This window comes from Protomyctophum bolini (genome assembly GCF_963924005.1).
Source record: "Protomyctophum bolini genome assembly, chromosome: 7".
Lineage (NCBI taxonomy): Eukaryota > Metazoa > Chordata > Actinopteri > Myctophiformes > Myctophidae > Protomyctophum > Protomyctophum bolini.
Window position 1 is genome coordinate 44,037,554 of NC_137868.1, and position 27,802 is coordinate 44,065,355.

The following is a 27,802-nucleotide window of genomic DNA, read 5'->3' on the forward strand; positions in this document are numbered from 1 at the left end:
ACGTATGACTATAGCTCTAAATGATGATGTAAGACATATGGTCATTTATGTAATCTGGTCCCAGCAAACCAGGCACAGATTTGCTGTTTTTTTGTGCATACACATCAAATGGCGGGACAGCTGTCACGGTGAAGAGGCCGGGCGAAATTATTACTTGCGCGCTCTGCTTGCGCAAGTAAATAGCAGACAATATGATTTTGTGGAATGGCTTCTTTTGGGCTTGTTTTTCTAATCAGATCTGGCAACACTGGTGACGTCACTCACTTTGGCCACTGGCACTGACTGAGGTCTTCTTCTTGCAGAAGAACGGATCGTTGGTTGAAGGTTGACTTCTGCAACAATCTGCGTCCCGTTGAGCCGTTTCAAATGTGTCCGCAAAGGTAAAACCACATCTGCATGGCATGTAGAGAGAGAGAGAGACACACACACAGAGACAAACGGGAGAGAGAGAGAGAGAAACAGGCACTTGACGCGCGTCGCAGACAAACCGCAAACCTAATGAATGGTTGACAGTCACAAACTTTGCCTGCCTTAGCTGGCCGGCTGTTTGCTGGAGCTAACGGCTAACGGCGTTATCATAATATAGTGCTAACTGGCAGGTCAATGGCTATATTGGTTGGCTAACCTGTCCACAGCATTAAGGTTAGCATATGGTGCTAACTGGTAGATCAGTAGCTAACCTGCACAGTGCACACATCATTAAGGTTAGCATATGATGCTAACTAGTAGATCAGTAGAGCTAACCTGCACAGACAGTGCTCACATAAAGGTTAGCATATGGTGCTAACTGGTAGATGATCACTGGCTAACCTGCACAGACAGACAGTGCACACACAGCATTAAGGTTAGCATATGGTGCTAACTGGTAGATCAGTGGCTAACCGTGCACACAGCATTAAGGTTAGCATATGATGCTAACTGGTAGACCAGTACAGCTAACCTGCACATACAGTATAAAGGTTAGCACGGTGCTACTATGGTACATGGCAGGTCAGTGGCTAAGAGCCTGCACACAGCATTAAGGTTAGCATATTATGATGCTAACTGTATTTCAATTGGCTAATCTGCAGCACAGGGTTAATGTTGGTAGTAGCACGGTGATAAACTGACAGATAATAGTAGCTATAGGTCTGTTGAACTGGTTGCACACACACGAAAAGGTCTCCTCTATTCTGGAGTGTGTTGTTGTTGTTAATGTTGATACACTTGAGTTGACTATATGTAACCAGTGGAACATCTACCGGTCCCTGGCCTTTGACAACACACTAGAATTAAACTGTGATATGATTACAAGTAGCTGAGCAGTCCCACAGACCAAGTGATCCGGGTGAATGTATTGAACTGAACTGTCTGCAGCAGGTTAGTGCTATATTGTAACTGTTGGAAGTGGAACCCTGGCTATAAACCTGAAGTGTAACTGCATGCAATCAGGTTAAGCGGCTGCAGCTGCAGGGGGCATGCCCTCACATGTCCCTCACAGGACATTCAACTCAGCAGTTAAGTTACTACAGCTGATATTAGACACATTTGATAAACTGTCAGCTTACATAACATGTGTCTATAGTAGTGCTAGACAGTACGGTTCTGTTCCAATGCTAAAGAGCCTTATGCCCTCTTTTAGACTTCTGTTCAGAGCTAGATTGGATAGATTTTTATTGTCCCAATTGGGACATTAGTTAAGACACTTTTATAGTATTCTGCTGTTAAACAGATATGTTGACAATACAATATTACATACACAGACTGCGAAACACGTTGCTGTCCACCAGGGCCACTGAACAGAACTCTTACGGCCATACTCCAGTTTTAGGTGATAAGGTGACCACCGCGGTGGTTGGGAAAACTACAACATGGATAACTTTTCTTGTGACCACCGCACTCTGAAGGCCTATTCAGAGTCTGGCTTTTCGGTGGTGAGGTGACCACCGCTCCGGTGGTGAGGTGACCACCGGAGCTGAAATAACGTTGAGCGCCGGTGGCGAGTAAACACAGAGAGAAGGGCTGGAGCGGTGGCGGTGGTTTGCTCTTCACCGCGGCTCGTGATGACATGTTGTAGTTCAGTGGTCACCTCACCACCGAAAGTCCAGACTATGTATGAGCCTTTATGGTGCATTACCTGTTCAAATCATGTTATGGAAATAAAGGTAATATGGGTCGCACACACCAAGACTGCGTTTTTGTTTTTATTCTCGCGCGATGAATCAAAGACAAACGTTTCGGCTATCCAGTATCCGGCCTTCCGTGTGAAAACAACATGACATCACGCCGCGGTGATAAGCAACTTGAAGGAATGAGCTACAGCTTAAATGAAATGTTTCATTATGTTCTCGTATAACACACGGTCAATTTAAATGTTTTATCGCAGACCTACCCACAAATGCCCGCAACTGCTTTTAAACCGTAATCACACGATAGGGGAAAGTTATTTTCGGATTTGTTTTATCACTGATGTGAAATTGTATTGTGATGCACCTCGACGACACTGCAAATTAGGGCAACCTCGATGTCTTTCGAGAATAAATAATGGTCTGAATTTGGGTCATTGCACTTGCAACGGAGCGTATTGTCTGGGAGACTATTAAACGGGCATCCTCCGTTTGATTTCTTGGTGATCTTCTTGGATCAGCTCATGCTGGACAAGATAAACCTTCTGCTGTTCACTTCAGAATGACCTAGTAGCGTAAAATGGTGGTTATATTTACTTTTTAAATACAAATCAATCGTTTTAGTATCATCAGCAACCGTTTTTAGTATCATCAGGGAATATATTTTGTTAGTCTGTCAGTCAGTCAGTCAGGAACACAGTCTTTGGGTACTAAATTGACTTGTACGTCCTCTTATCTGTGTGATTATCTGTCGTGAACCAGGCAAAATGAGCAGAAAACCCCCCAACAGACCTGGAATCAGTTTTGAGGTGGGAGCCAAAGTGGAAGCCCAGGACTACCTGAAGAAATGGTACGGCACTAACACTGGACTGTTCTCTATAGATAGAATTATGAACTTGACCATAGTCATTCAGGCGTCGACACTAAGGGTTGCCCACCTGACCCTGGCAGCTAAATAAAACTTCCGTCTTCCGGGCAGGTGGAGTTTGCCTTCAGGTTGCCCGACTGGGCAACTTAAGTGCGCAACTGTCCATAAACACAACACGAGGTATCGGTCTAAACACCTGAATGTCTCCTAGTCTGTGGAATGTAAAACAAGAGCACTGTCTTCCTACAATGTGCTGTTTTCACTGTGGCTTCACTTAAAAATATAATATAACAAGTGTGACCCCATAGTTATAATATTCATGGCTAATAGCTATGTAGGTATTTATTTGGTATAAGAATTGAGGTTTGACTTTTTTTTTGTGTTATCGCACAACCCCAGCCAGAAAGTAAAAACAAATGTTAAATTGAACTGTAATTGACATTTTACCGTACATTGTTATAATGGACTATTTACTTTTCGGGGCAAAGCCTGCGGGCAAGTAGAACACGACCTGTACTTGCCCGACGGGCAAGTGCACTCTGAGACCTTAGTGTCAACCCCTATTATGAAGGCGAGCATTTGGCAAAAAAATAGCAGATCTAGCAATTTCCGTACGCCGCCGGTGTGGGATAGGTTCATTGAAAATAACTGTTTTGACGCGCGGCGTTCGCAGACGTTGTGTGTAGCCGGCTTAACTTCAGCGCCGTGGTGGTGGTGCGTTTTCACCAGGTACCCAGCCCGCATAGAGAAGCTGGAGCCAGAGAACGGCAAGCTGCTGGTGCACTTTGAGCGCTGGAGCCATCGCTACGACGAGTGGATCTCCTGGGACAGCAGCCGCCTGCGGCCCCTCGAGAGGCCCGCCCTCCGCAAGGAGGGGCTGAAGGAGGACGACCACCACCACCACCACCACCCCCACCACCACCACGACAAGACTGTACGACATACAAACGCACACTGTCACCACCACCACCACACACAAACATCCACAGTCTCTCCCTCGCAGGTAGAACCTTTACCGCATTGTGTACGCACACACACACACACACACACACACACACACACACGCACACACACGCGCACAAACAAACGCACAGATGTCTCATGTCATTGAGATGCTCCTTGCCGTGCGCGTCAAGGCTTATTTATTTCACGTCGCGCGGACTTGGAAACGTCGCACGATAATACTGGGATTGAACTCTCGTGGATTGTTTTGGTTTTTTTGGGGCGGGAGCCCCTTTTTGGTGTTTTAAGCATTATGTTATGCTGTAGTTAATGAAAAATAGCAGATCTACAAGCTCGAGCGGCGCTAGAGCGGCACGCTACAAGCTTGTAGGTCTGCCATTTGTTTTTTTCCGGGTCTGCTATTTGTTTTTTTCCGTGAACGGAAATAGGCGCAAATCTTTGAATGTATATTTCAGAGCGAACATTTTTAACTAAAATATCGGCTTCTGGGGGGGGTCCCTGGAACTACATATTTTGCGATGGGGGTTGGGGGAAATGTGGCCCAATACAGATAATTCTGGGGGTCCTTGACATGAAAAGGGTTGAGCACCACCGACATAGAAACATGGGTTTTTTTTCAGAAAAATGTTAGGTCTTTTTTTTTTTTTTCAATCGACCTCAGTCCAAAATGGGTTAAGCGATGCATGCCTCTATGCAGGAGTTCCGAGATGGTGAGGAGGTCCTGGCCCGCTGGACAGACTGTCGCTACTACCCTGCAAAGATCGAGGCCGTCAACAAAGAGGGTGAGTGACTACTAGCTAAGTAACAGCTCATACATACTCCAGTTTTTGGTGATAGGTTATTGTGTGTGTGTGTGTGTGTGTGTGTGGGCATGACTGTTATTTTCTTATCAACTAGTCAACTAGTACCAACAAGGTCGACTAGTCTAGTGGATTCATTAGTAAACTAGTCGACTAGTTGCTTAATGCCCTACTGTGTGTGTCATAATGGGCAGGTATGTACCGCGTCCAGTTCTACGACGGTGTGGTGCGCAGCGTGAAGAGAATCCACATCAAGTCCATGCCAGAGGACGCCAAGGGACAGGTCAGCCAATTTCACACCCGCTGCCTTCCTAACATTTTAGTCTAGTTTCTATCTGTTGACAAAAAAAAACAAAAACGTTCGCTCTGAAAGAATATGAGCTTGTAGGTCTGCTATTTTTGAAAAATCGTTAAAAAAAAAGCGTCGCAAATCTTTGAATCTTTGACGACCAGGACTGGGTGGCTCTGGTGAAGGCGGCCACGGCCACGCGCTCCCGGAGCTTCAGCAAGCCGCGGACCAGCAACAACAGCAGCCGCCTGCGTCCGGACGCCCAGGGGGACGAGGAGAACGAGGACGACGACGAGGAGGAGGAGGACGAGGACGACCGGGAGACGGACGAGGACGACGACGACGCCACGCACGGCGGGAGGAAGAGGCGAGAGGGGGAGCACAAGGACCCGCCCACTATCCAGGTAGTCGGTCGTATAGTCGACTATGGATGGTAAACCCTATAATATGCTTCTTGGTCCTCTCCATAATGCTGCAGCCAAGTCTATGGACTTTTTCTGTTTGCCTTTGTCCCCCCCCCCCCCCCCCCCCCATGATGACGTCATGTGGCAGCCCGGTGCCCCGCCAAATGTATCTTGAAAGATTAATTAATGTATGACTGGATGCGACAAAGTAAATGTCCTCAATGTTTAGTTAACCAAGAGTGTGCAAATGTTACATACAAATTCACACTTTGCTGTTTATCCCCAATTGAGGCGGTGTTGACACTGTGGAAATACTTGTGTGTGTGTGTGTGTGTGTGTGTGTGTGTGTGTCAGGGCGTCTCGGCATCAGCAGGCTGTGGGAGCAGCGGAAGTTCAGTGAAGGATGAGCCTCAGTCGGACTCTGACACGCCCCCCTTCACCACAGACAACAAACACAGCACGGGTATGTTCTAATTACTACTGTGTGTGTGTGTGTGCGTGCGCGCTGGTATTTGGCCCATCCTACATAAAGGTTCATGGTTGTGCTTATTGGTACATCTTGTGGCCCTATTTTTAAGGCAAATAAGTTTAGGTATAAGGCCCGAAGAGTACAATCTGTTTTCCCTTTCCTCGTGACAATGCAGCAGCATAGGTAATAACAATAATAGAAAGAAAGGGATAGTGCTAAAAAGAGCAAACAAAAAAAGAGAACTTCAGCGTATGTATAATTAAGCAATAATAATATTGCAATTATACAACAGTTACCCTTAAAACTAAGAAAATCGCTGAAAATGACAGATGTAGTCACTACGACCACAAATGTCCCAATAAACTAGCTAGCCTAGCCACCGAGTTTGCTAGCGCTCTGGGACAACAGAGCAGCTGAATTCTTTGTTTTGATTAGGGGATGAATGGTGCTGGTTTAATCCACGGCTAGAAGGCTGTTTCAACCAATCAGATTGCTTCCTCAGTTGAAATGACCTGTGGTATAATTATGTGCAATCGTGCATAATATAATTATTTCAGCAGCTGCCACAATCCTTTATATTGAAGTGCAAGAAAACGGCGGTAGAGGTGTTTAAGCATAATTAAATTCAAAGGAGCTTTATTAGCATGAGAAAACATCTGTTTACATTGGCAAGTTTAAGAAAATGGAAAGTATATACAGTTAAACAGGATATAGCATTGTTTTAAACAGAGCTATGTCACATTAATTAGTTTTTATATACTTTTATATACTTATTATATATATACACTGTGTATAAAGCTTTAAAAAGCAGCACTCTTTTGCAGTCAATTCTATTCAAAGGGCTTTATTGGCATGAGAAAACATGCGTTTACTTTACATTGCCAAAGCAAAAAGTGGAAGTCAAGATCTCCAATAAATCAATTCCTATGTACCGAGATCACTCGATGCAGACGACTAGTCTTTAGGGTGGTCGTGTTCCATTTGATATCCTTCTCCTGTCACGGCAGCTGTCGAATCTTGTGTTGCTGGCCGTGTTTGCACATTGCTGTACTTCGCCCCAGCAGATAATGGGACGTCACCCAGCCTCAGTCACTTTGCCTCATTTTTAACCCATTCTGGGCGGGAGGAACCCCCTTTTGGTGTTTGTAAGCCTTATGTTATCTGTTGTCTGCTATTTTTGAGAAAATCGTGAAAATGTGGCGCAAATCTTTTTCAGATGGGGGTTGGCGGCCAAATACAGATTTTTGGAGGTCCTTGACATGAAAATGACATGAAAAACGACTGACAAGGAAACACGGGATTAAAATAGGGTGCATTTTGCATCCCAAAACGCAGTTTTAAGGGAAGCAATGAAACAACGACCTCTGCATCCGCACGGGATGCACTATACAGTACTACTGTACTGTTTTTATTCTAGTTTATTTAGCTAGCTTTAGTTATAATAATCATTTCTTCTTAGTTAAATGCTGCAATTTGTAAAATAAACGGCAAAATATGACTCCTAACATCCTAACCTCCTAACCTCATTACATTGAAAACCTATTTACATCACTAATGGTTGCTCAATGCTAATTCCAACCCAAACCCTGTATCCCCCACCTCCATACCCCCCCCCCCCTCTCCCACAACCCCCCCAAATGCCAGACTACCCCCCATGACCCACAACCCCCACACCGTCAACCCCCTCCCCCCCCCAAAGTCCATAACCTACACTCAAGTCAATGTAGGAGATTATGGTGTCGGTTGAAATGTTTCATTCAAACGTTCTCAAAAACACTTAAAAATATTAGACGTCGATCTAAAAAAAGCTTGCAATGTGGCGCTCTGTGTGAGCTGTAAATGGAGATATTGGATGCTTGTAAAAAATCTTATCTTAAAACTATCATTTCATGATTGGGGGAATTGGGGGATTCCCATTCGCTCCACAGTAACACCCACTGTTGTGGGTGGCCAGAAGTGTCTTTGATAAGAAGAGAGAGAGAGAGAGAGGGCCACAAGTTAACAAGCAACCTGTTTGAACAAAGACCATGAGTTCTGCCCTGGCCCAGGGGGTATATATAACACCCACTTTGTGGGGATTCCTGTATTGTTCCTTCCTCCTTTTTTAAGAAGAGTGACATTGTTACAGAGTAGGGACTTCTTTTTGGAGAGCTTGGAAGGACAACACGGTGAGAGAGAGAGAGAGAGTTTTACACATTTTCTCTATTCACATTTTATTGTACATACATTTGTTTTGTTTGCTTTGGCAATGTAAACGTATGTTTTCTCTTGCCAATTGTATTGGCCCCGGGGGTGCAGACCCTACAGTACTTGGGCTGTGGGGGACACAGGACATGTTTCTCAAGAGAAACATGCTAGTGTTTTTTTTTGAGGCTGCTGGATTCCACAATTCAACTTAAAAGGGACCGTTTAAGCCTTGAATTCGTGGAGATTCTTTTTTAGTTTTTGGTCTGATTCCTAAGCCCATATAACTCACCCTTTGTCAGGCTTCTTGATTGGTCCCTGACTGACTAACCAGCAGGCTCTTTCTGCCTTGTTTCCTGGTTCCACCTTGTTTATGTTGAATTTGCTAAAATATATATTTTTTTGTTGAAAAATCTAAAAACAAACATTATATGCCCAGTCACCATGCTGCACCTGTGATGTCCCCTTTTTACTGACGCCAAGTTTAAAATAAGAATTGAACACACAGAATATCAATATTAAGTCAACTGGAAAAACATGTTATTAGTGGACGGAGAGAGAGAGATTTTTGTCCAACCACGAAACTGCAACCAATGGGTGCGAAGCGGGTGACACAACCACGGGCGAGACTTGACAAAAGGGTGAATTTTGACTCTAACTCCACTCATTTGTTTTCCTTTCCTTCCTTTCCTTCCCTCCTTCCAGGTCACACTGACCCCGCCCTCCTCTCCTGCTCTCTCACCTCCAGCCAGAGGCGGCGCTCGCAGCGCCTGGCGCCCACCTCTGACCCGCCCTCTGATCCTCCCCCCGCCCCCCACCACCACCACCCCCACCACCAGGAGCAGCCCTGTGCCCCCCCGCAGCCCGCTGCGTTCTCCCAGACACCGGGTAAGTCTGATCCGGTGTTGTTTTCGTCGACTAAAACTAAGCCGAATTTTTTTTCCCCCGTCGACTACCTTTTCCCACTGGCATGAAAACTATAAGCTACGATGACTAAAACTAGACATACTGACAGACTAAAACTAGACTAAACACTAAAACATTCCAGGTGACTATAAAATGTGACTGAATTAAAACTATTCAAAAGACTAAAACTAAAATCTAAATTTGCTGCCAAAAACAACACTGGCCTGATCCCACCCACCACCGCGAGCGCCGTATAGGGTGCGTCTGAGCGTATACATGGTATAACGCCCCGCCTGCCTCTGATTGGCCTACCGACACTGCCCCGTCTCGACGTTCCTCCCCCCCCCCCCCCTAGCGACTGAATTGGTGAAAAGCTTCTGGCGAGAAATCTAGCTACTCTTTTCTGGTGAATTGCGGACAAATCGTGTTGACAAGGCGCCAGAGATAAAACCCTCATTTTTCTTCATTTTCCTTCTCCGCCTCAAATCCGCTAAGTTGGCAAAAACTAAAAGTGGTCGGCGCGTCTGGCTCAGTGGCTTCCTCGGCTCGGTTATGTGCACAGACAGCCACAGTGCTTCCTCCTTTCTTGCTCTGTGACAGCGCAAGAAAGGAAGAAGCACTGTGGCAGCTCACTTTAGTCTGCTAGTAAAAAATAAAATACACACTCAAATGCATTAAAGTATTAACCTTCTAATTCCTGTATGGATCGGAAACAAAATAGCGTTCTAAACGTTAGTTGAATTGAGGTATGTTTTTTTTTAAATTACAATGCGTTTAAACGAGCAGCGAACTGTCCGGGTTCAGACCACAGCACAGAGAGTGCCTCAGTGTCGAGAAATGTTTTTCTGGGCTGGCTACATATCTTCGTTGCTAGAGGCGCCTAAAAGTCGCTAGGGACGCTAAAAAGTCGCTAGGGGCCCCTAGTGACTTCCAGCTACTTTTCGAGGAATTCTTTATTTTATATCGTCAACGTCGGGTCTGGTGGAAACTCATATGTCCAATTTTCAAACTCAAAAGTAGCGGTTCTACAAGCTCAAAACTCGTCGCTTTGGCACCACGTTGTATACATCTGCTAATTGTGATGCTTTTGTGGCCAGGTGCGTCGACGGAGAGGGAGGAGTCGAGTCACCACAACTACTGCACGTGGGCGCCGCCCACGACGCCAGCCCAGCCAGCCATGGAGCAGAACCGGGTGACTGACAGCCCTTCGACCAATCACGTTGTCCTAGAAGAGAAGTCACCGCCCCCCATCGCAGGTAACCGCATGTGAAACTGATGCTCGAGCAGCTCGGCTCAACAAAGACACGTAGTTTTGATTGATTGATTGAAATATTTATTAACGGTTTGCAGAATTACAGTGCAAGACTGTTAACTGTGAGTGGACGACCCAATTAAGCATTACACTTGTTTACAAGAGGGTCCACCATGTTCAATTCATCAAAACATTTAGAGACGTACAAAAAGACACTTCTATATAGTCAAAGAACAGAACAGGAATTCAGTTACCTGCACATTGCTGCGTTGCTATTACATTACATTACATTGTGGCTATGTATAAACCGGCTTCATATCAGGGAATTATGTCGTGAATTACTGCAGGCCGGTGAGGTTGATTATTGACAGCGAAAACACTGCATCCCTGTTGGCATTTACACATAAAACTATGCATCCAAACCAGTGCATTGCAGTGTGAAAGCGAACCTTCCCGTCTTATGCCCTCGGTGAAACCTCAGAGCATTTCTTGGCAAGGCGAGTTCATTTTGTATCGCAATACAAATCGCATTGCTCCAGTCTCAGATCCTCGTGAAGGCGATTCAAACTACCGGTATTTACTTTTAATTTGAGTAAAAACACATTGAGACTGCGTCTCTTTTACAAGTGGGAACTGGCCAAGAGGGCAGAAATTAAATTACAATCGTACAAATTACAGAACAGCAGATAATAACATCCACGATACACCTCAAAGTACCTATGAAATATATACAACAAAATCACCACAATGCTACTCTTTTAGTGGCAGGGCAAATTACACGATGTATACTAGTAGTAGTGTTGATGGTAGCAGTATTGGTAAGGGTATAACATACTGTTGTTGTTTTTTTAACCTGCTGTGTTTGTGGTCTTCTCCAGCTGTGGGCGTGAGGAGCTCTTCTGTCAGGACGCCCAAAAACAGACACGCCAGAGAACCCAGTACGTACAAACTGCCCTTCCTCACCTAACTCAAGGACCTGTCTAACTCTAACCCATTCTGACCTGAGATCAGATTCTAAAAAATGTCTTCCATGTCAGTCGCTCTTCGATTTTTCAAAAATAGCAGACCTACAAGCTCGTAGCGCGCCACTCGGTGGCGCGCTACGAGCTTGTAGATCTGCTATTTTTCAATAGCTAAAGCATAACATAATGCCAACCCCAAAATGGGTTCCCGCCCAGAATGGGCTAAAGAGGAGACCGTACGGGCGACACCACGTTGCTCCATGGCAGTGTTGCCAACTCGTGACAGAAATAAGCCAACCCACCTCCAAAAAACCAAAGCCAAAACAAACCCAATAATATGACCATATAATCCTAATAAAAAAGACGTGACGCATTTATCATTATAAATACCATGTATGTCTATGATAATTAATTTATTAGTAACGTAATTATACTAATAATTAGCCTATATAAATGCGCAGTTTAGACCAAGGAAGCTGAACGCGGAAGTCTTGGCTGCATATAGCACCATTGCGCATGTTTCTGTCCTTCCATGGAGCAACAGTCCTTGACCCTGACTCCGCTCTGTGCCTTCCACACAGCACAGGTTGCACTTCCACCATCACCTCCCAACCCATTCTGTGACTTCCATACTTAAAGGGACACTTCACCCTTTTTGCAAAAACATATATGTTAATGACATTTAGAAGCTTTAGAACACTTTCCTGGGGTTCTTTATGTGTGTAATATGTGGTTTTAGATATTTTAGATTGTAGCAGTGAGCCTGTTGTTTCTGATGTCATGGACACTGGGCTCACTTCCTTCCTGGACTACATGTTGTCTCAGTAAGACAGCTCTCCCCCCTATCAACAAGGAGGAGCAGTGCACCAAAGAATTATGGGAATTGTAGTCCAGGAAGGTAGTGAGACCAGTGTCCATGACATCAGAGACAACAGGCTCACTGCTACAATCTAAAATATCTAAAACCACATATTACACACATAAATACCCCCAGGAAAGTGATCTAAAGCTTCTAAACGTCATTAACATATATTTTTTAGCAAAAAGGGTGAAGTGTCCCTTTAATATCTCAATATCTGATAATTCACCGACCAGGCAGTTATTACATCCCAGATATTATCCCAGCTTATTACATATAACTATAACAAGTTCCTCTCTGTCTCTCGTCACAGTCCTGTCGTCTCTGCGCGCTCCCCCCGAGCCTCCGTCCTCCTCCGCTCATGGCGAGGAGCCGCCCCGTGCACAGTTCCAGTGCACGCTGCCCGGCTGCGCCAAGTCCTTCCGCAAGGCCAAGCTGCTGGACTATCACCTCAAGTACTACCACAGCGGCAGCCCCCCCGGGCTGATCCAGAGTCAGCAGCACCACCACACCACCCCGTCCCCGGACCACCGGGCCGGGGCAGCGCCGGCGTCGGCGGCGGTCCGCACCCGGGCCACCTCGGCCTCCCTGCCGCCCGTGTGCACCGCGGCCCACCACGCTCTGGAGCTGCTCGACTCCAAGAGGAGACGCACCGTGTCTTCCTCCTCGTGTAATTATTATTTATTAACCCGTTTTTTTAATGTACTTTTTGTGGCGGCTTTCGCCTTTATTTTGTTTATGGAGGGGACAGACAGTATAGGCTCACAGGAAATGGGGGCGGGGGGGGGGGGAGACATGCAGTAAAGGCCGTCGGGATCGGGAGTCGAACCCGCAGGAGTACACTGCCAGACTGGATTACACAGCCAAGGTGCCTGGGCCGCTGAGCCACGGCCCAGGCCTTATTAAGCACACACACACACACACACAGTGATGTAAATAGGTTTTCTATGTAATGAGTCCTGGGATGCAGGGATGGTCTTTTAGATGAGTCCCAGGGACATTGTATGAGTCCCAACTTCAACGACGTTAGGAGTCATATTTTTGCCTTTTTTGTTTTTGTTTACAAATTGAAACATTTAACAAATTTCATTTTATGTGCTTATAATGTGGTTATATTCATGTAGAAAACGGAAGAAGAAATGATTATTATAACTAAAGCTATCAAAATAAACTAGAATAAAACAGTAGGCCTACAGTAGTACAGCAGTGCATCCCGTGGATGCAGAGGTCGTTGTTTTATTGCGTCCCTTAACTATAAACTGCGTTTTGGGATGCGAAATGCACCCTATTTTAATCTCACGCACACACATGCACACACATGTAAAGATGAATCACTGACGGATTCTGACAGTGGGGTTTTCCCCGGGGGACCCCCAGGGGCCCTCGGGGAGGTTCCAATTTACCATTTAGACATTTAGCAGACGCTCTTAATCCAGAGCGACTTACATTAAAGGACAACTTTAGTTTTTTTCAACCCAGGTTCATGTTTTAGGTTGTTATTGGGGAAAGCTGCTTTCTTAAATTTTAGCCTTTTTTGACAGGGGCATTCGAACATGGGTCTAAATACGACACATTCAGTAGATCCTGTGATCTTTTATGGTCAAATATAATTTCCTGGGGTCTAGTAGGACTTTAGTAAATAATAAAAAAATAAATCGCTATAACATTTTGCAAAAAAAATACATATTTAGCCCCATGCTCGAATGCCCCCGCCCCCCCTGTCAAAAACAGCTAAATACCCTAAAACAAAAGAAATCAGCAAATGAAAAATAATTAACACTCATCTTTTACTTTCTCTAATAACAACCTAAAACATGAACCTTGGTTGAAAAAAACTAAAGTTGTCCTTTAAGCAAGAACAAAAAGCATGGCGATACATCACATACATAAAAAGTAGTTGGTAGTTCCAGAGGGTCCCACTGCAAAATGAGGAACCACTGAAACACTCAAGGACGACTTCACCCATTGGTCCTCACTAATTGCTCATGATAAAACCGTACCATTTGTGACTAAATTTGACTGAGAGACTGCGATTCATTTTCGTTTTTTCATTTCATATGAAAGCAGGGAATCATAGCTTTAAATTGACATATTGGTGGTTCAGTTTGACCCACCAGTTTTGGAGATGTGGCTTATAGAGTATAATGTCTTGCGGAAAACAACTAGTTGAGAAAACAGGCTTGAAAGGTTCACTTCTGTGGTCTCTTAACATTACACCTAGCTACATGTTTAAGCATTTATTTCATATGTACAATTTAAGCCTGCCATTGAAGTGACAACATTAATTGGCAGTTTTTATTGTATTTTTTATTAGCTCGAGAACAAGGGCTATTATAGCACGCTGACTTCACAGGAATAGAAAGATCGATTGATTGATGTATTAACAGTTTGCAGAATTACAGTACATTTCAAGTACAACTCGATACAAAAAAAACTGTTAACTGTGAGTGGACGACACCATATAAAGCATTACACTTGTTTACAATAGGGCCCACCGTTTTCAATTCATCAAAACATTTAGAGACGTGTGAATATACACTTCTATATAGTCAAGAGGAGGTAAAAAGGGAAAAGAAACGTATAGACATTGAGGGGGGGGGGGGGGGGGGGGGAATGGGTGAAGTACTGTACTGCACTGCGTACTGTATCTATTGGCTTCCATTTCCCATTGATGACGTCACTGGTAGTCTTGTTGGTCGGGGAGCTACCTTTAGTCCTTTGATAAGGAGATTAGAGGACCACAAGACACCTGTGCAAACAAATCCCGTCGGTTCTGCCCTGTCCAGTGGACATATGACACCCGACGTATGGATTCCTCCTTAACCCATTTAGACCTGAGGCCGATTCTAAAGAAAACGTTTTTCTGAAATACCTATGTTTCTGTATTTTTAGTGGTGCTCAATATTTCATGTCAAGGACCCCTTAGAATTATTATGTATTTGGCCGCCGAACCCCATCTGAAAATATGTTGTTCCAAGGAACCCCCGCCCAGAAGCAAAGACTTGAGTTGAAAACTTTCACTCTGAAAGAATATATATAAAATAATGCTTTGGTCTCCGAATGGCTGTCAATTTTGCGCTGAGTAGGTAGGGAATATATTTAATTAATTTATTGTTTTATTTATTTTTCGTGGGAAGGATAGGTAGCAAGGATTTTTTTTCCCCCTGTGGCAATGATGGATAGCCTTCTTTTTTAATAACTTCTATATTTGACTGAGTATAGCTAGCTAGTGCTACAGGTCAAAAGACAAAAAACATAGCTAACGTTAGCTAGCTAGCTCACACAACACTACACACTGTGTAAGCTCACAAGGCGGACGCGTTGTGAGCTTGTAGAGTGGCAAATTAATGTTCCGTCCTGTGATTAATCTCCGTCCTCCTGACCGCTGAGCGTAACTATTTGATAGGACGGAGACCTCCGTTAAGGCCACTCAGGGTATTAACATATTTATTTTGAGTGTCAAAAAAGTGTCCCTTTAAGCACAGTAATATTGTTACAGTCAGGGGACTTGTGGTTGTGTGAGGTCCTGGGGAGAGAGACAAGCTCAGGGTTCAGGTGGAACGGGAAAATGAATGCATTCTTTGTTTTTGATGCCTTTGGGGACTCCGCGAATACGTTTAATCGTCAGCTTCGTTCTGCACGGACAATATATTCATCCCATCCCATTAAAAATAATTAACTTCCTATTTATCGCCGTCACGATAAAAACTCTTCAAGGTTTTGTTTTTTATTATATTTTTTATAATAATCTCATATCAATACAATCTTAGTGTGTGGCAGTTATTTGGTGGCTCCCACATTACAATCTCTTTGAGGTTGAGAACCACTTCTCTAAATCGAGTCTTGTGTGTGTGTGTGTGTGTGTGTTTGTGTGTGTGTGTGTGTGTGTGTGTGTGAGCGCGCGCTCGACGCTCGTGTGCGTGCGTGCGTGCGTGCGTGTGTGTGTGTGTGTGTGTACAGCGCTCTCTCCCCAGGCCTTCCACCTGGAGGACGTGCGGTCGACGGTCCGGTCGTGCGGGAAGAAGAAGCGCTCGTCCACGTCCGTGAGCTCGGACAACAGCGCCGAGCCGTGCTGCCCCTCCTCCCTGCCCCCCCTCGCCCCCCACCCCTGCTCCCTGGCGCTGTCCCCCCCCTCCTCCTCCCCCCCCCAGGGAGCTGAGGCTGGAGCCCCCCCACCCGCACCCGCACCCCGGCCTGCTTGGCAACCCTCTGCAGCCAGGTAGGTTTTTTTGATTCGTTTGGAATTGCGGTAACCCATTTTTTAGACCTGACGACGATTCTACAAAATGTCTTCTAAATCCTGACAGTTTTTTGAAAAAAAAAACGTATGTTTCTGTGTCAGTGGTTCTCAAACTATTTCATGTCAAGGACCCCTAAAATTATCTGTAGTTGGCCGCCGACCCCCCCCCCCCCCAATATGTAGTTCCAAGGACCCCCCCCACAATATGTAGTTCCAAGGACCCCCCCCCCCCCAGAAGCAAAGATTTGAGTTGGAGACGTTCGCTCTGAAATAATGTATATTCAAAGATTTGCGACACATTTTTGTAGATTGTAGATTGCGTTATGCTTTAGCTATTGAAAAATAGCAGATCTACAAGCTCATAGCACGCCACTCTGAGCTTGTAGGTCTGCTATTTTTGAAAAGTCGTGAAAATGTGGTTCAAAGTATTCTTTCAGAGTGAACGTTTTTAACTCTGGGTGGGGGGTGGGGGGGGGGTCCCTGGAACAACATATTTTCAGATGGGGGTCGGTGGCCAATTACATATAATCTTGGGGGTCCTTGACATGAACATTTTTGAGAACGACTGACATAGAAACATGAGGTTTTTCAGAAAATGTTCATGATTTAGAAGACATTTTTCATTTCGACGTCAGGCCTAAATTTGGTTAAATACAGCCAGATTGAGTTAATGGAATACTTCCTTATTGCGAGTCACATGGTTATGATAAGGATGAAACCTGCGTGACCTCTGACCTCTACCTCCAGGTTTAATCAAGATGGAGAAGAGACTGAAAATGGACGCCAAGCACCTGAGCTTAGGTCTGTATACATGTGTCCGTATGTATGTCTGTGTCTTTGTCTCTACCTGGCTCTGTCTGTCTGTCTGTGCTGCCCTGTGTGTGTCTGTGTCCATCTGTCTCTGTGAGTTTGACTGTCTTGTCTGTCTGGTTGATAATGGAGTCTGTCTGTCTGTCTGTCTGTCTGTCTGTCTGGTTGCTAATGGAGTCTGTCTGTCTGTCTGTGTCTGTCTGTCTGTCCTTGTCTGTCTGGTTGCTAATGGAGTCTGTCTGTCTGGTTGCTAATGGAGTCTGTCTGTCTGTCTGTCTGTCTGGTTGCTAATGGAGTCTGTCTGTCTGTCTGTCTGGTTGCTAATGGAGACTGTCTGTCTGGTTGCTAATGGAGTCTGTCTGTCTGTCTGTCTGTTTGCTAATGGAGTCTGTCTGTCTGTCTGTCTGTCTGGTTGCTAATGGAGTCTCTCTGTCTGTCTGTTTGCTAATGGAGTCTGTCTGTCTGGTTGCTAATGGAGACTGTCTGTCCGTCCACAGGGAGGAAGAAGGACAGACGAGATCGGAGAGACAGAGACCCGTTCAAGTTGAAACAGAAGAAGAAGAAAAAGAAGAAAAAGTCAAAGCAGCACTGTAAATAATCGTTCACAACTGCAACTACATTACCCACAATTCACCGCTTCTACGTCACGTCAAACGGCTCGTAGGCAACGATAACTGCGCAGTGAATGTTCCAACATGCATGTTCTGGTCCCTGGAACGATATACTCGATAAAATACTCGGTCAGCTGGACTGTATGTAACTTGGCTATTAACTTAGCTATTGAAAAATAGCAGACCTACAAGCTCGTAGCGCGCCACTCGGTGGCGCGCTATGAGCTTGTAGGTCTGCTATTTTTTTTTTTTATCGTGAAATTGTGGCGCAAATTTTTCTGCTACTTTGGAAAATTGCGAAATTGTGGCGCAATTTTCTTTGTTTTTGACTCAAATCTTTGCTTCTGGGGAGGTCCCTGGAACGACATATTTTCAGATGGGGGTCGGTCGGAGGGCCAATTAAATATAATTTTTGGGCTCCTTGACATAAAAAATTGAGCACCACTGACACAGAAACAATGGTTATTTCGGAAAACTGTCAGAATTTAGAAGGCTTTTTTTTTTTTTTTTCGACGTCCGGCCTAAATGGGTTAAGGGGTGTTCGCTATACTGTGTACATTCACAGTGTACATGCATGAAATGTGTTATTGCATTTACGGGGTACCCTACGTACTGCCAAAGAGGCCTTATGTGCCATGAGGCACGAAGTGGATAGGTAAGATAAACTGTTATCTATTCTAAGTGTGTGTGTGTGTGTGTGTGTGTGTGTGTGTGTGTGTGTGTGTGTGTGCTTGTGCCTGTTCCAACCCAGGTTACCACAACTACGACGGCCTGTCACTGTCGCTCCTGGAGCATTCTTCTTCCTCGGTGCATCACCGTCAACACGGGGGCAACACCACCACCACCACCACCACGTCCGTCTCCCTGCCGGCCCCCTCCTCCTCCTCCTCGTCCTCCAAGCACCTCGTCTGTCCCCGTGCCATCCTGCAGGTGGACCTCAGTGGGGAGAGTACGTAACGTAACATAACTGTATATATATGGTGAATTCCGGTGTGACAGTAAAAGTACAGTACAGTAGAGAGGGTACAGTAGAGGGCCCCCCACCACACGGTGTGTAGATTTAGTCGACTAAAATCTCATGACATTTAGTCGACTAAAACTAGACTAACACTAAGACATTTCCAGGTGACTAAAAATGTGACTAAAACTAAAATGAAGTTTCAGTCCCAAAGACTTATGACTAGACTAAAAATAGAAATTTGCTGCCAAAAACAACACTTGTTCCCCAGGGTCAAAATGTGGGTTTTATTAATAATGTGTTTCGTTTTGCTGGTTCTATAGATCTGTCGGAGGGAGACTTCCCCGAGGACTCCACCACGGAGTCCCTGCCCTACAGCGCCGAGGAAGACCTGGAGCTGGATCTGGAGGAGGAGGAGGAGGAGGAGGAGGAGGAGGAGGAGGACGTGCCGCTGCAGGAGGACGAGCTCAGCGAGGCGTGCCAGGAGATCGTGCGCTGCGTGTGTCAGATGGACGAGGAGAACGGCTTCATGATCCAGGTCTGGTTTTGTTTGTTACACTGGTTTTGTTTTTGTTTTTTTCAATATAGTTTAGTTTTAGTTATTTTGGACATCCTTTTCTAATTTTTAGTTAGTTTTTTAGAGCGGGGTTTGCTAGTTTTTATTTTAGTTTTTAATTTTTTGGTGAAATACTTTAGTTTTAGTTTAATTTTAGTTTAGTTATAGTTTAGTTTTTGTTTTTTTCGTACTTTAGGTTTAGGGTTAGCGTGGCTTACATGCTGCCGTAATGGTGCTGAAAACTGCCGTAAAACTTGTTGGGAGAAATGAGGAAATTAATCGAATGAATTTAAAAGGATTATATTATTTATTTCAGAAAACTGAAGATCTTTTTTTATTTTTATTTATAGGTCAGGCCTAAATGTGTTAAAGATAAGAGAAATTTGGGAAGGGAGAGAACAAGAAATAAACTTCCGCTCCCTGTTCTTTTCTCAGTGGATCTACATTCAGAGTTGTGTCGGTGAGATGCCACTAGAGGGCAGTGATAAGTGGCTTCACTGTTAAGGCTCATACATACATCCAGTTTTTTTGGTGATAGGTTATCACTGTTTTAGGTGATGGCTTATCACCTAAAACGGTGATAAGAGTTGAGGCCATCATACTCGCGGTGAAGTCCCTAAAGATTGACCTGTGGTTTACCCAACTTCTAGACCAATCAGTGAACGGGGGTGATATAGCTCCAGAGTGGAAAGACTTGTCCGATAGTAAAAAACAGAGAGATGGGTCTGTGTGTCCGCGGTGATGTCTGATCATCACCGCGACTGATGTGACGGTGTCGTTTTCCAACCCTTTAAAAACTACAGCGCAGTGATAAGCTATCACCAAAAAACTGGAGTATGTATGAGCATTATCCCTTCCACCATAAAAAAAATAAAAAAGGGAAAAAGCACTGAAAACACAGGGAGTACGATACAACTGTATTGTCAGCTTGCACTGACATTTGCTTTGTGTCCATGACGTCACCGTTCATTCCGTGCATCGTCTCAGTCCAAAACTAGCGGACTAGTGACTAACTACTCCCCCCCCCCCCCCCCCCCCCCCCCTGTGTGTGTGTGTGTGTGTGTGTGTGTGTGTGTGTGTGTGCGCACGTGTGCGCTGTAGTGTGAGGAGTGCATGTGTTGGCAGCACAGTGCCTGCATGGGCCTCCTGGAAGACAGCATCCCAGACCAGTACATCTGTTACATCTGCAGAGATCCTCCAGGTAATTTACACATTTTTAAATTGACCATTAATTGTTGTCGCACAAAACTAATGAATGTGATGTAACGATTTTAATCATGTGTTTTTGCATTGAACATTGGAACATTAACCCATTCTGGGTAAATACAGAATAGATATATATATCTTTTTAAATATCACGATATATCGATATTATATCCCCCCTTTTTTTTTTTTTTTTTTTAGGGGGGGCTAGTGTGTGATAAGAAATGTCAGCTGTAATCATATTCCATCATATTCACATGATTTTGGAGAGAAATGAGACAGTAGAGGCCTGGAGAGGGGAGCTGTATATGTGTCTGTGACTGTGCCCAGGTGATGGTCGTTATTGATGCTCATTAATACATCAAGGAAGGCAATTATCTTTGCAATGTAGTTAAATTTGGGGGGAAGATAAATCGTAAAAAAAAAAAAAATTGGTAATTTGTCTGGAAAATCATTGTGTTGAAAATATCGTGGAAAAATCCTATCGTGAACCTCATATCGTGATACGTATCGTATCGTGAGTCGAGTGTATCGTTACATGCCTAATTGTTATATATATATATATTACTCTAAATTTTTATTATGTCCCCACACAGGCCAGCGGTGCAGCGCCAAGTACCGCCACGACCGCGACTGGCTGGTGAAGGGCCACATGTTCGGCCTGTCCGTCCTGTCGGAGAACTACTCCAAGCGGAACAGCCAGAGGATCGTCTCCACCCACCAGCTGCTGGCCGACCTGTTCAGCCTCCGACATGTCCTGCACGGCCTGACCCTCAAGATGGACATACTGCAGTACGTTGTTAACCCGTTCTGACCTGAGATCAGATTCATACGAGGTTTCCACTGGACACCGCACTGGTCTGATTAACCCATTCTGACCTGAGATCAGACCTACAAGCTCTTAGCGCGCCACTCGGTGGCGCGCTATGAGCTTGTAGATCTGCTATTTTTCAATAGCTAAAGTATAACATAATGCTTACTTAACCCATTTAGGCCTTAAAAAAAAATCTTCTATATCCTCCAGCTTTCTGAAATAAATATTTTCACGCTTTTTCAAAAATGGCAGACCTGCAAGCTCGTAGCGCGCCACTCGGTGGTGCGCTACGAGCTTGTAGATCTGCTATTTTTCAATAGCTAAATTTACATAATGTAATGTTTAAAACACCAAAAGAGGTTCCCGCCCCAAAATTAGTTTTTAACGCACGCATGCACATATTACATGCACGCACGCATGCACTCTCACTCTGAAGATTGACATCTTACAGTAAGACATGTTAAAACACTATCAAAATACTTTTACATGCCAATGCTCTTGCATTTCAATATTCTACTTTATTGGCATCAAAGTAAAAACGGGTCAAATCTGCGAGCTCACAAGGCATCGCGATGACAAAGGGTTGCCTTATTCTTTTTGGTATCTCAAAGGTAGATCTGCTATTTTCGGCTATAGAGTTACAGTTAAAAACTGTTTTAAGTGCCATAACGTTAAGACGAGCTGAATCCAATTATGCACTGATTGCCATGGACAATAAGACGATTATTATTATTTTTATCCATATTTAGAAAATTCCTCTAATCTGGTGTACAGGTGATGACATGCACATTACATGCATAATATAATTACATTGTCTTTCTTTTTTTTATATAATGGGCGAATTGGCAACCAAAGCCTAAACTGGTGACCACCGGGTGGCGCTGAAAAATCGCCGTCCTAAAATGTTGATGTCCTCATAAAATATTGCTGTGTGCGCGTGTGTGTGTGTGTGTGTGTGTGTGTGTGTGTGTCACTGTGTGTGCGTCACTGTGTGTGCGCGTGTACGCGCGGCTCCTCTCCAGGGACTGCCGCAGTCCCAGCCTGCAGCTCTGGGCGCGCTCCTGGGTCAACTCCGACGAGCACCAGCCAATGGGAGGCCTGCCCGACTGCCTGCACTTCCTGGACCCCCGCCTCCCTCCTCCTTTACCACCGCCCCTCGGCTCCTCCTCCCCCCTCCTGCCTCAGCCTCAGCACCCCCCCCAGCCCCCCCAGCCGCCGGCCCCCTCCTCGTCCTCCTCCTCCTCGGACGCCCCCCTCCTCCTCCCCCCCGACACCTACATCACCAGCGAGCACAGCTACCAGAAACCGGCCGACCCGCCGACGCCGCACGCCCCCCCCGAGGGCCCTCCCCCCCCCGCTGGGGGCGGGGACTCTGCTGGCTGTAGTAGCGCCATGCAGCAGCAGCACGCACGGGTACGACGACCGCCCCCCCATTCTGACCTGAGATCAGATTCACACGAGGTTTACACTGGACACACACTGGTGAAGAATGTCAGTCGTTCTTCGATTTTTTCAAAAAATAGCAGACCTACAAGCTCGTAGCGCGCCACTCGGTGGCGCGCTATGAGCTTGTAGATCTGCTATTTTTCAATAGCTAAAGCATGACATGATGCTGACACCAAAAAAAATGGGTTCCCGTTCAGAAGGGGTTAACCCATTCTGACCTGAGATCAGATTCTAAAAATGTCAGGGTTTTTTTAGAAAATGTCTTCTAAATCATGACAAATTTTCTGAAAAAACCTCCATGTTTCTGTACCAGTGGTGCTCAATGTTTCATGTCAAGGACCCCCTGAAATGATATATGATTTGCCGCCGACCCCCCCATCTGAAAATATGTTGTTCCAGGGTCCCTCCCAGAAGCAAAGATTTGAGTTAAAAACACTTGAAAGAATAATATATATTCAAAGATTTGCACCACATTTTCACTGATTTTTTTTTCTAAAATAGCAGATCTACAAGCTCGTAGCTCGTATGAGCTTGTAGATCTGCTATTTTTCAATAGCTAAAAGTATAACACCAACAGGGGTCCTCCTCGACCCCGAATGGGTTATATCTCCATTTCATGAAACTCATTCTCGGATGTCATTAAGTGTCACAATAATCTCATACCGTGTGTGTGTGTGTGTGTGTGTGTGTGTGTGTGTGTGTGTTGTCGTCCAGCAGCAGAGCACCGTGGCGGTGGCGTGTCCAAACTGGGCGGAGTCTGGACACACGCCAGGGGGTCCAGTAGAACCCTCCAGAACATCCATCAGTCCAGTCAGACTGTCCCAGGCAGAGCACCAAGCCAGAGCCAGGTAGGTCGGCCTTGCCTTCCGTCAATTAAGGAAATGAATAAAACCATATATTATTTTTTTAAACGATGCAATGCTGCCTCATCAAAGTCGGCGCTGTGACTTTAGATATTGTCAATTACTTCCATGAGGGGGGGGGGAGAGGTGGTGGAGTTAGCTGTTTTAGCAGACCGTTTGAGGGTCCCACGGAGTTAAGAGGTTTTGTCCAAGGCGTTTTTTTTTTCTTTTTTTACTACTTTCCAATGGTTCAATGTTTTCGAAACGACACACACGACGTAAAGGGTGTTCAATAGCATTGACTTACGGAATAAAACCTCAAAAATGGAGTTATGAGCTTTTCCTCAAAAATGGAGTTATGAGGTTTCCCTCCGGACAGCAACGATATGTATTCGGTGCCTATGGTGTGTGCGCTACCAGCAGCCACCACCAGGCTCCGCCCCAAACCTTTGTCAACTCAACTGTCATTGCATCTCTGCATGTATTTATAATTTTATTTTACCAACGGCACAGGTTGGGGCATTCACTTCTAGTCATTTTTACTAGTTGACTAGTTGCCTAGTTTACTAGTCGACTAGTTGTTTAACTACGGTAAAAAAAAAAAAGGGGTGGGTTTTGTTTTTTTATTTAAAAACTGACTATAACTATAATCTACCTGATCTTGAGGCCTACAAAATCGGGGGAAAAAACTATTTTGTTTCTTATCAACTAGTCAACTAGTACCAACAAGGTCGACTAGTGGATTTACTAGTCGACTAGTTGCTTAATGCCCTAGTGTACGGCTATGTGCCCCCCGAATGCCACTGGGTCCCCCAACGCAATTGCGTTGTCTGCGTCACGCTAGTTGGTAGTTAACGCTCCCTCTCTGTGGTATTCCAGGACCAGGACGTGTGTCCAGTGGCAGATGAACCTGCTCACACACATCGAGGACGTCCAGAACCAACTGGCTTCCAGAATGGACTACATAGAGAAAGAACTGGACGGTAAGAGGGTAAAAAAAACAAAAAAAAACATATAATGGATCATTTAGTTAATATTATTATATTTATTTATTCTCCCCAAAAAAAGTTTGGACCTATTTCACCATAGAACACTTAGTTTAAAACTCAATTCGCGCCAGCATTAATTTAGTCCCCTCGATAGCGTATTGCCAAGGTTTTATCGCGCCGTAACGCTTACTTTGAAGAGCCAGATATCCGTAACCGAATGTTACAATGACAAATGTTTCGCAATGCACTTAGACCTCTGGGAGATGGAGTCTATCCCCGTTTCGCGATGTGCTTAGACCTCTGGAAGAGGAGCGCAACACCTATACATCAGCTCCCAGCACGTACCGCATTGACTTTGCCTCACACAAGCTTGTGCTACTCATACGCCGAGTTGGCGGTGACCTTGTGGTCGAAAGGCGGTCTTACCGACTGAGCTCAATACCTTGTCCTTACGACAAAGTATAAGTCACTTACACCCTCCTTCTAATGAGAGCGCAAAATCTGTATTGGAAGAGCCACCTGGAAGAACACAGTTTGCCGGCCACTGCTGCAGAGCTGACAATGAGGTTATATATATATCTTCCCTTCTTCTCTGGAGTCCTGCCTCAAAGCAGACCAGAGGTAGAAAACTGTCGTTCCCTGATGTCATCGCGAGGGACAGTCTGGCGTGATATTGTGAAATCCACAATCTCGACCGCGGTCGAAAAATGACGTCGATGATAAGTCAAGGCTTTAGTTTCGTTAAGTCAGTACAGTGCCTTCATGGCGGCCGATAATCGTTCTAATAATAATAATAACAATAATATATATATACATTAACTTTGTGGCGTTGATATTCATGTGGTGACATCACTCTCCTGCTTCCCTCTCCTCATTGGCAGTTCTAGAATCCTGGCTGGACCTATCGGGAGGCCTAGAACCGCCGGACCCTTTGGCCCGCCTCCCGCAGCTCAAGCTGTCAATCAAACAGCTACTGGCGGACCTTAGCAAGCTGCAGCATATTAGTGCACTCTGCTCTGTTTGACATAATGCACGTGCATACACACGTACGCACGCACACACACACTCACACTCACACAGTGACAAACTGGCAGACCCACTAGCCTGTAGATTGTCTTATTTAAAGGGGCGGCGTCTTCATCGATTTCTTTACCTTGAAATACTGTCTTTTCTATTTGTGAGGACGATGAGCTTGTAGATCTGCTGTTTTTCACGCCATAACCACACGAGCCCTATAAGCGTCTCCGTTGTGGGCACGGCATGATAGGCAAACATTCAGCCAAAACAGGCGAACGGGTTCGGCATAAGTTCTAGCCGATTGGCTATTTTCAGCGGAATTTTTTTTTTGTGTATAGAGGTGAAAAAAAGGAGGGACCCAAAGGATAGACCCCTGGGCGTCAATTGACCCATTTTGGACCGAGACCCCCCCCAAAAAAACGCTTCTAAATCCTGACCTAAGTTTTCTTGGGAAAACTTCAAATATTTATATTGCGGCATCAAAAATGTAACATTTTTGAATACTGTGTACATACTGTACAGAACGCCCCAAAAGAGGGGTTCCTGTCCAGAATGGTTTAGAACACCAAAAGGCGGTACCCGCCCCAGAATGGGTTAAAAAGTGTTACAGGGTATTAATTAGCTGGTTAAAAACGAGTTGTCGCGGGAAGGTTGGTGGTGTCAGATTTTGCCGTGTGAACATCCTGTGGAGACGACGCTCTGGCGTTAATTCACTTGACTGTTCTCGTCTGTACTCTGTTAAATAGCATAGGGAGTAATCCACTTTACATGTACATTTACTTTATTTACGTCTGCATGTACGTACATACATGTATACACGACAATAAAGCAACCACGTTAACGTACTAGTATGTCCTCCTCCAGTCCTCACAATAGAACAAGCAGGATTCTGATTTAAACATTTAACCCATTTTGGACTGAGGCCCATTTTCTAAAAATAAAAAGCCTTGAAAACCTGACCTAAGTTTTCTGAAAAACATCAAATATATATATATAATATATATATACCAGCATCAAATATTTAAAGAATATATGTAATTGGCCGCCGACCCTCATCTGAAAATATGTTGTTGTTCCCCCGCCGTTAAAAAAACGTTCACTGTGAAAGAATATTTATTCAAAGATTTGCCACATTTTCACGATTTTTCAAAAATATCAGACCTACAAGCTCGTAGCGCGGTACCGAGTGCCGCGCTACGAGCTTGTAGGTCTGCTATTTGCTTAAAATATGCTTAAAAACAACAGGGGGTTCCCTGCCCCAAAATGGGTTAAAAAGCCAAATCTCAGTAGCCCAGCCAAACCCCCCCCGCAAGCCATTCAAACCCTATACAGTATAACGATGAGACTCGAACCTGTGACCACAAGACAATTATGGTACTGTAAACCAGTCCCTGTGATTGGTTGCTTTCATCTTCTGACGTGGCAAAAAAAAAAAAGAAGGAACATAAACCAAACAAATGCTACACAATCGACAGCCTTACATGTTGCAGCGAGAGGGATATTTAAAGATGGGAGTCTATGAGAAATCCACTGTCTTTGTACGTCGCATACGTCCAGTAAGTTACTTGGACTAAAATGTGGACAATGTGTTAGAAGTTGGTGACACACAGACTGACGATATTGACTGACACACACACACACACACACACACACACACACACACACACACACACACACACACACGCACACAACATCACCAGATTCATAGATGGTTATGTGTACTGTACACACACACACACACACACACACACAAACACACAATTCAGAGTGACAGCCCGGCCTGTGTACAGTATGTATGTACAGTATGTATGCGTGTGTATACGCGTGGGACAAGCAAGTGATGTCACGCAAAGGCTGTAGATTTCCGTTTTTGTACAGTTTTTTGTTTTTTTTCTAAAGTGAAAAGAGTTAAAAAGTTGGGACAAAGATAAACTCTGGTTAACAAACGGAAATAAAAAAAAAATTAACTTGAAGAGAGAAATTATTAACATGTTCATTTAGTATTTTGACACCTTTGTATAAACTTATTTTTTCTTCTTTTTGTTCAATATTACATATTGCAGCTGTACATTGCGTTTTATTTAAAGGTCATTCTTATGAGGTTTCCTACATGCACATGAGACCAATAAAAGTATTCTGGATAAATACCGTGTCCGTTTTCTCTGTCGACACCGGACACGTGAATGTCAATTACGTTGTTATCGTTGCTGTCGAGCGAGAAGCCTTTATCTACGAATTGTAATTTGTAATTTGGT

General features: G+C 44.7%; 1 protein-coding gene across 1 annotated transcript; it reads left to right on the forward strand.

Annotated features, from left to right (window-relative positions):
• Positions 1-272: 272 nt before the first annotated feature.
• Positions 273-27,005, forward strand: phf20l1 (PHD finger protein 20 like 1). The gene is made up of 22 exons (XM_080768365.1): positions 273-380; positions 2,868-2,955; positions 3,703-3,976; positions 4,634-4,718; positions 4,931-5,019; positions 5,190-5,429; positions 5,784-5,892; positions 8,788-8,970; positions 10,086-10,244; positions 11,119-11,178; positions 12,375-12,731; positions 16,022-16,280; positions 17,049-17,116; positions 17,609-17,701; positions 18,474-18,671; positions 19,004-19,218; positions 20,338-20,437; positions 21,036-21,231; positions 22,276-22,666; positions 23,414-23,547; positions 24,421-24,524; positions 25,412-27,005. The coding sequence occupies exons 2-22, from the start codon at positions 2,873-2,875 to the stop codon at positions 25,552-25,554; spliced, it is 3,540 nt and encodes a 1,179-aa protein (XP_080624491.1). The 5' UTR covers positions 273-380; positions 2,868-2,872; the 3' UTR covers positions 25,555-27,005.
• Positions 27,006-27,802: the final 797 nt, after the last annotated feature.

Excerpts from the sequence above, each read along its gene's own strand:
- phf20l1 (XM_080768365.1), top strand. The coding sequence starts at position 2,873 with ATGAGCAGAAAACCCCCCAACAGACCTGGAATCAGTTTTGAGGTGGGA. Across the intron at positions 20,438-21,035 it reads CATCTGCAGAGATCCTCCAG|GCCAGCGGTGCAGCGCCAAG; the intron begins GTAATTTACACA and ends GTCCCCACACAG. Across the intron at positions 23,548-24,420 it reads GAGCACCAAGCCAGAGCCAG|GACCAGGACGTGTGTCCAGT; the intron begins GTAGGTCGGCCT and ends GTGGTATTCCAG.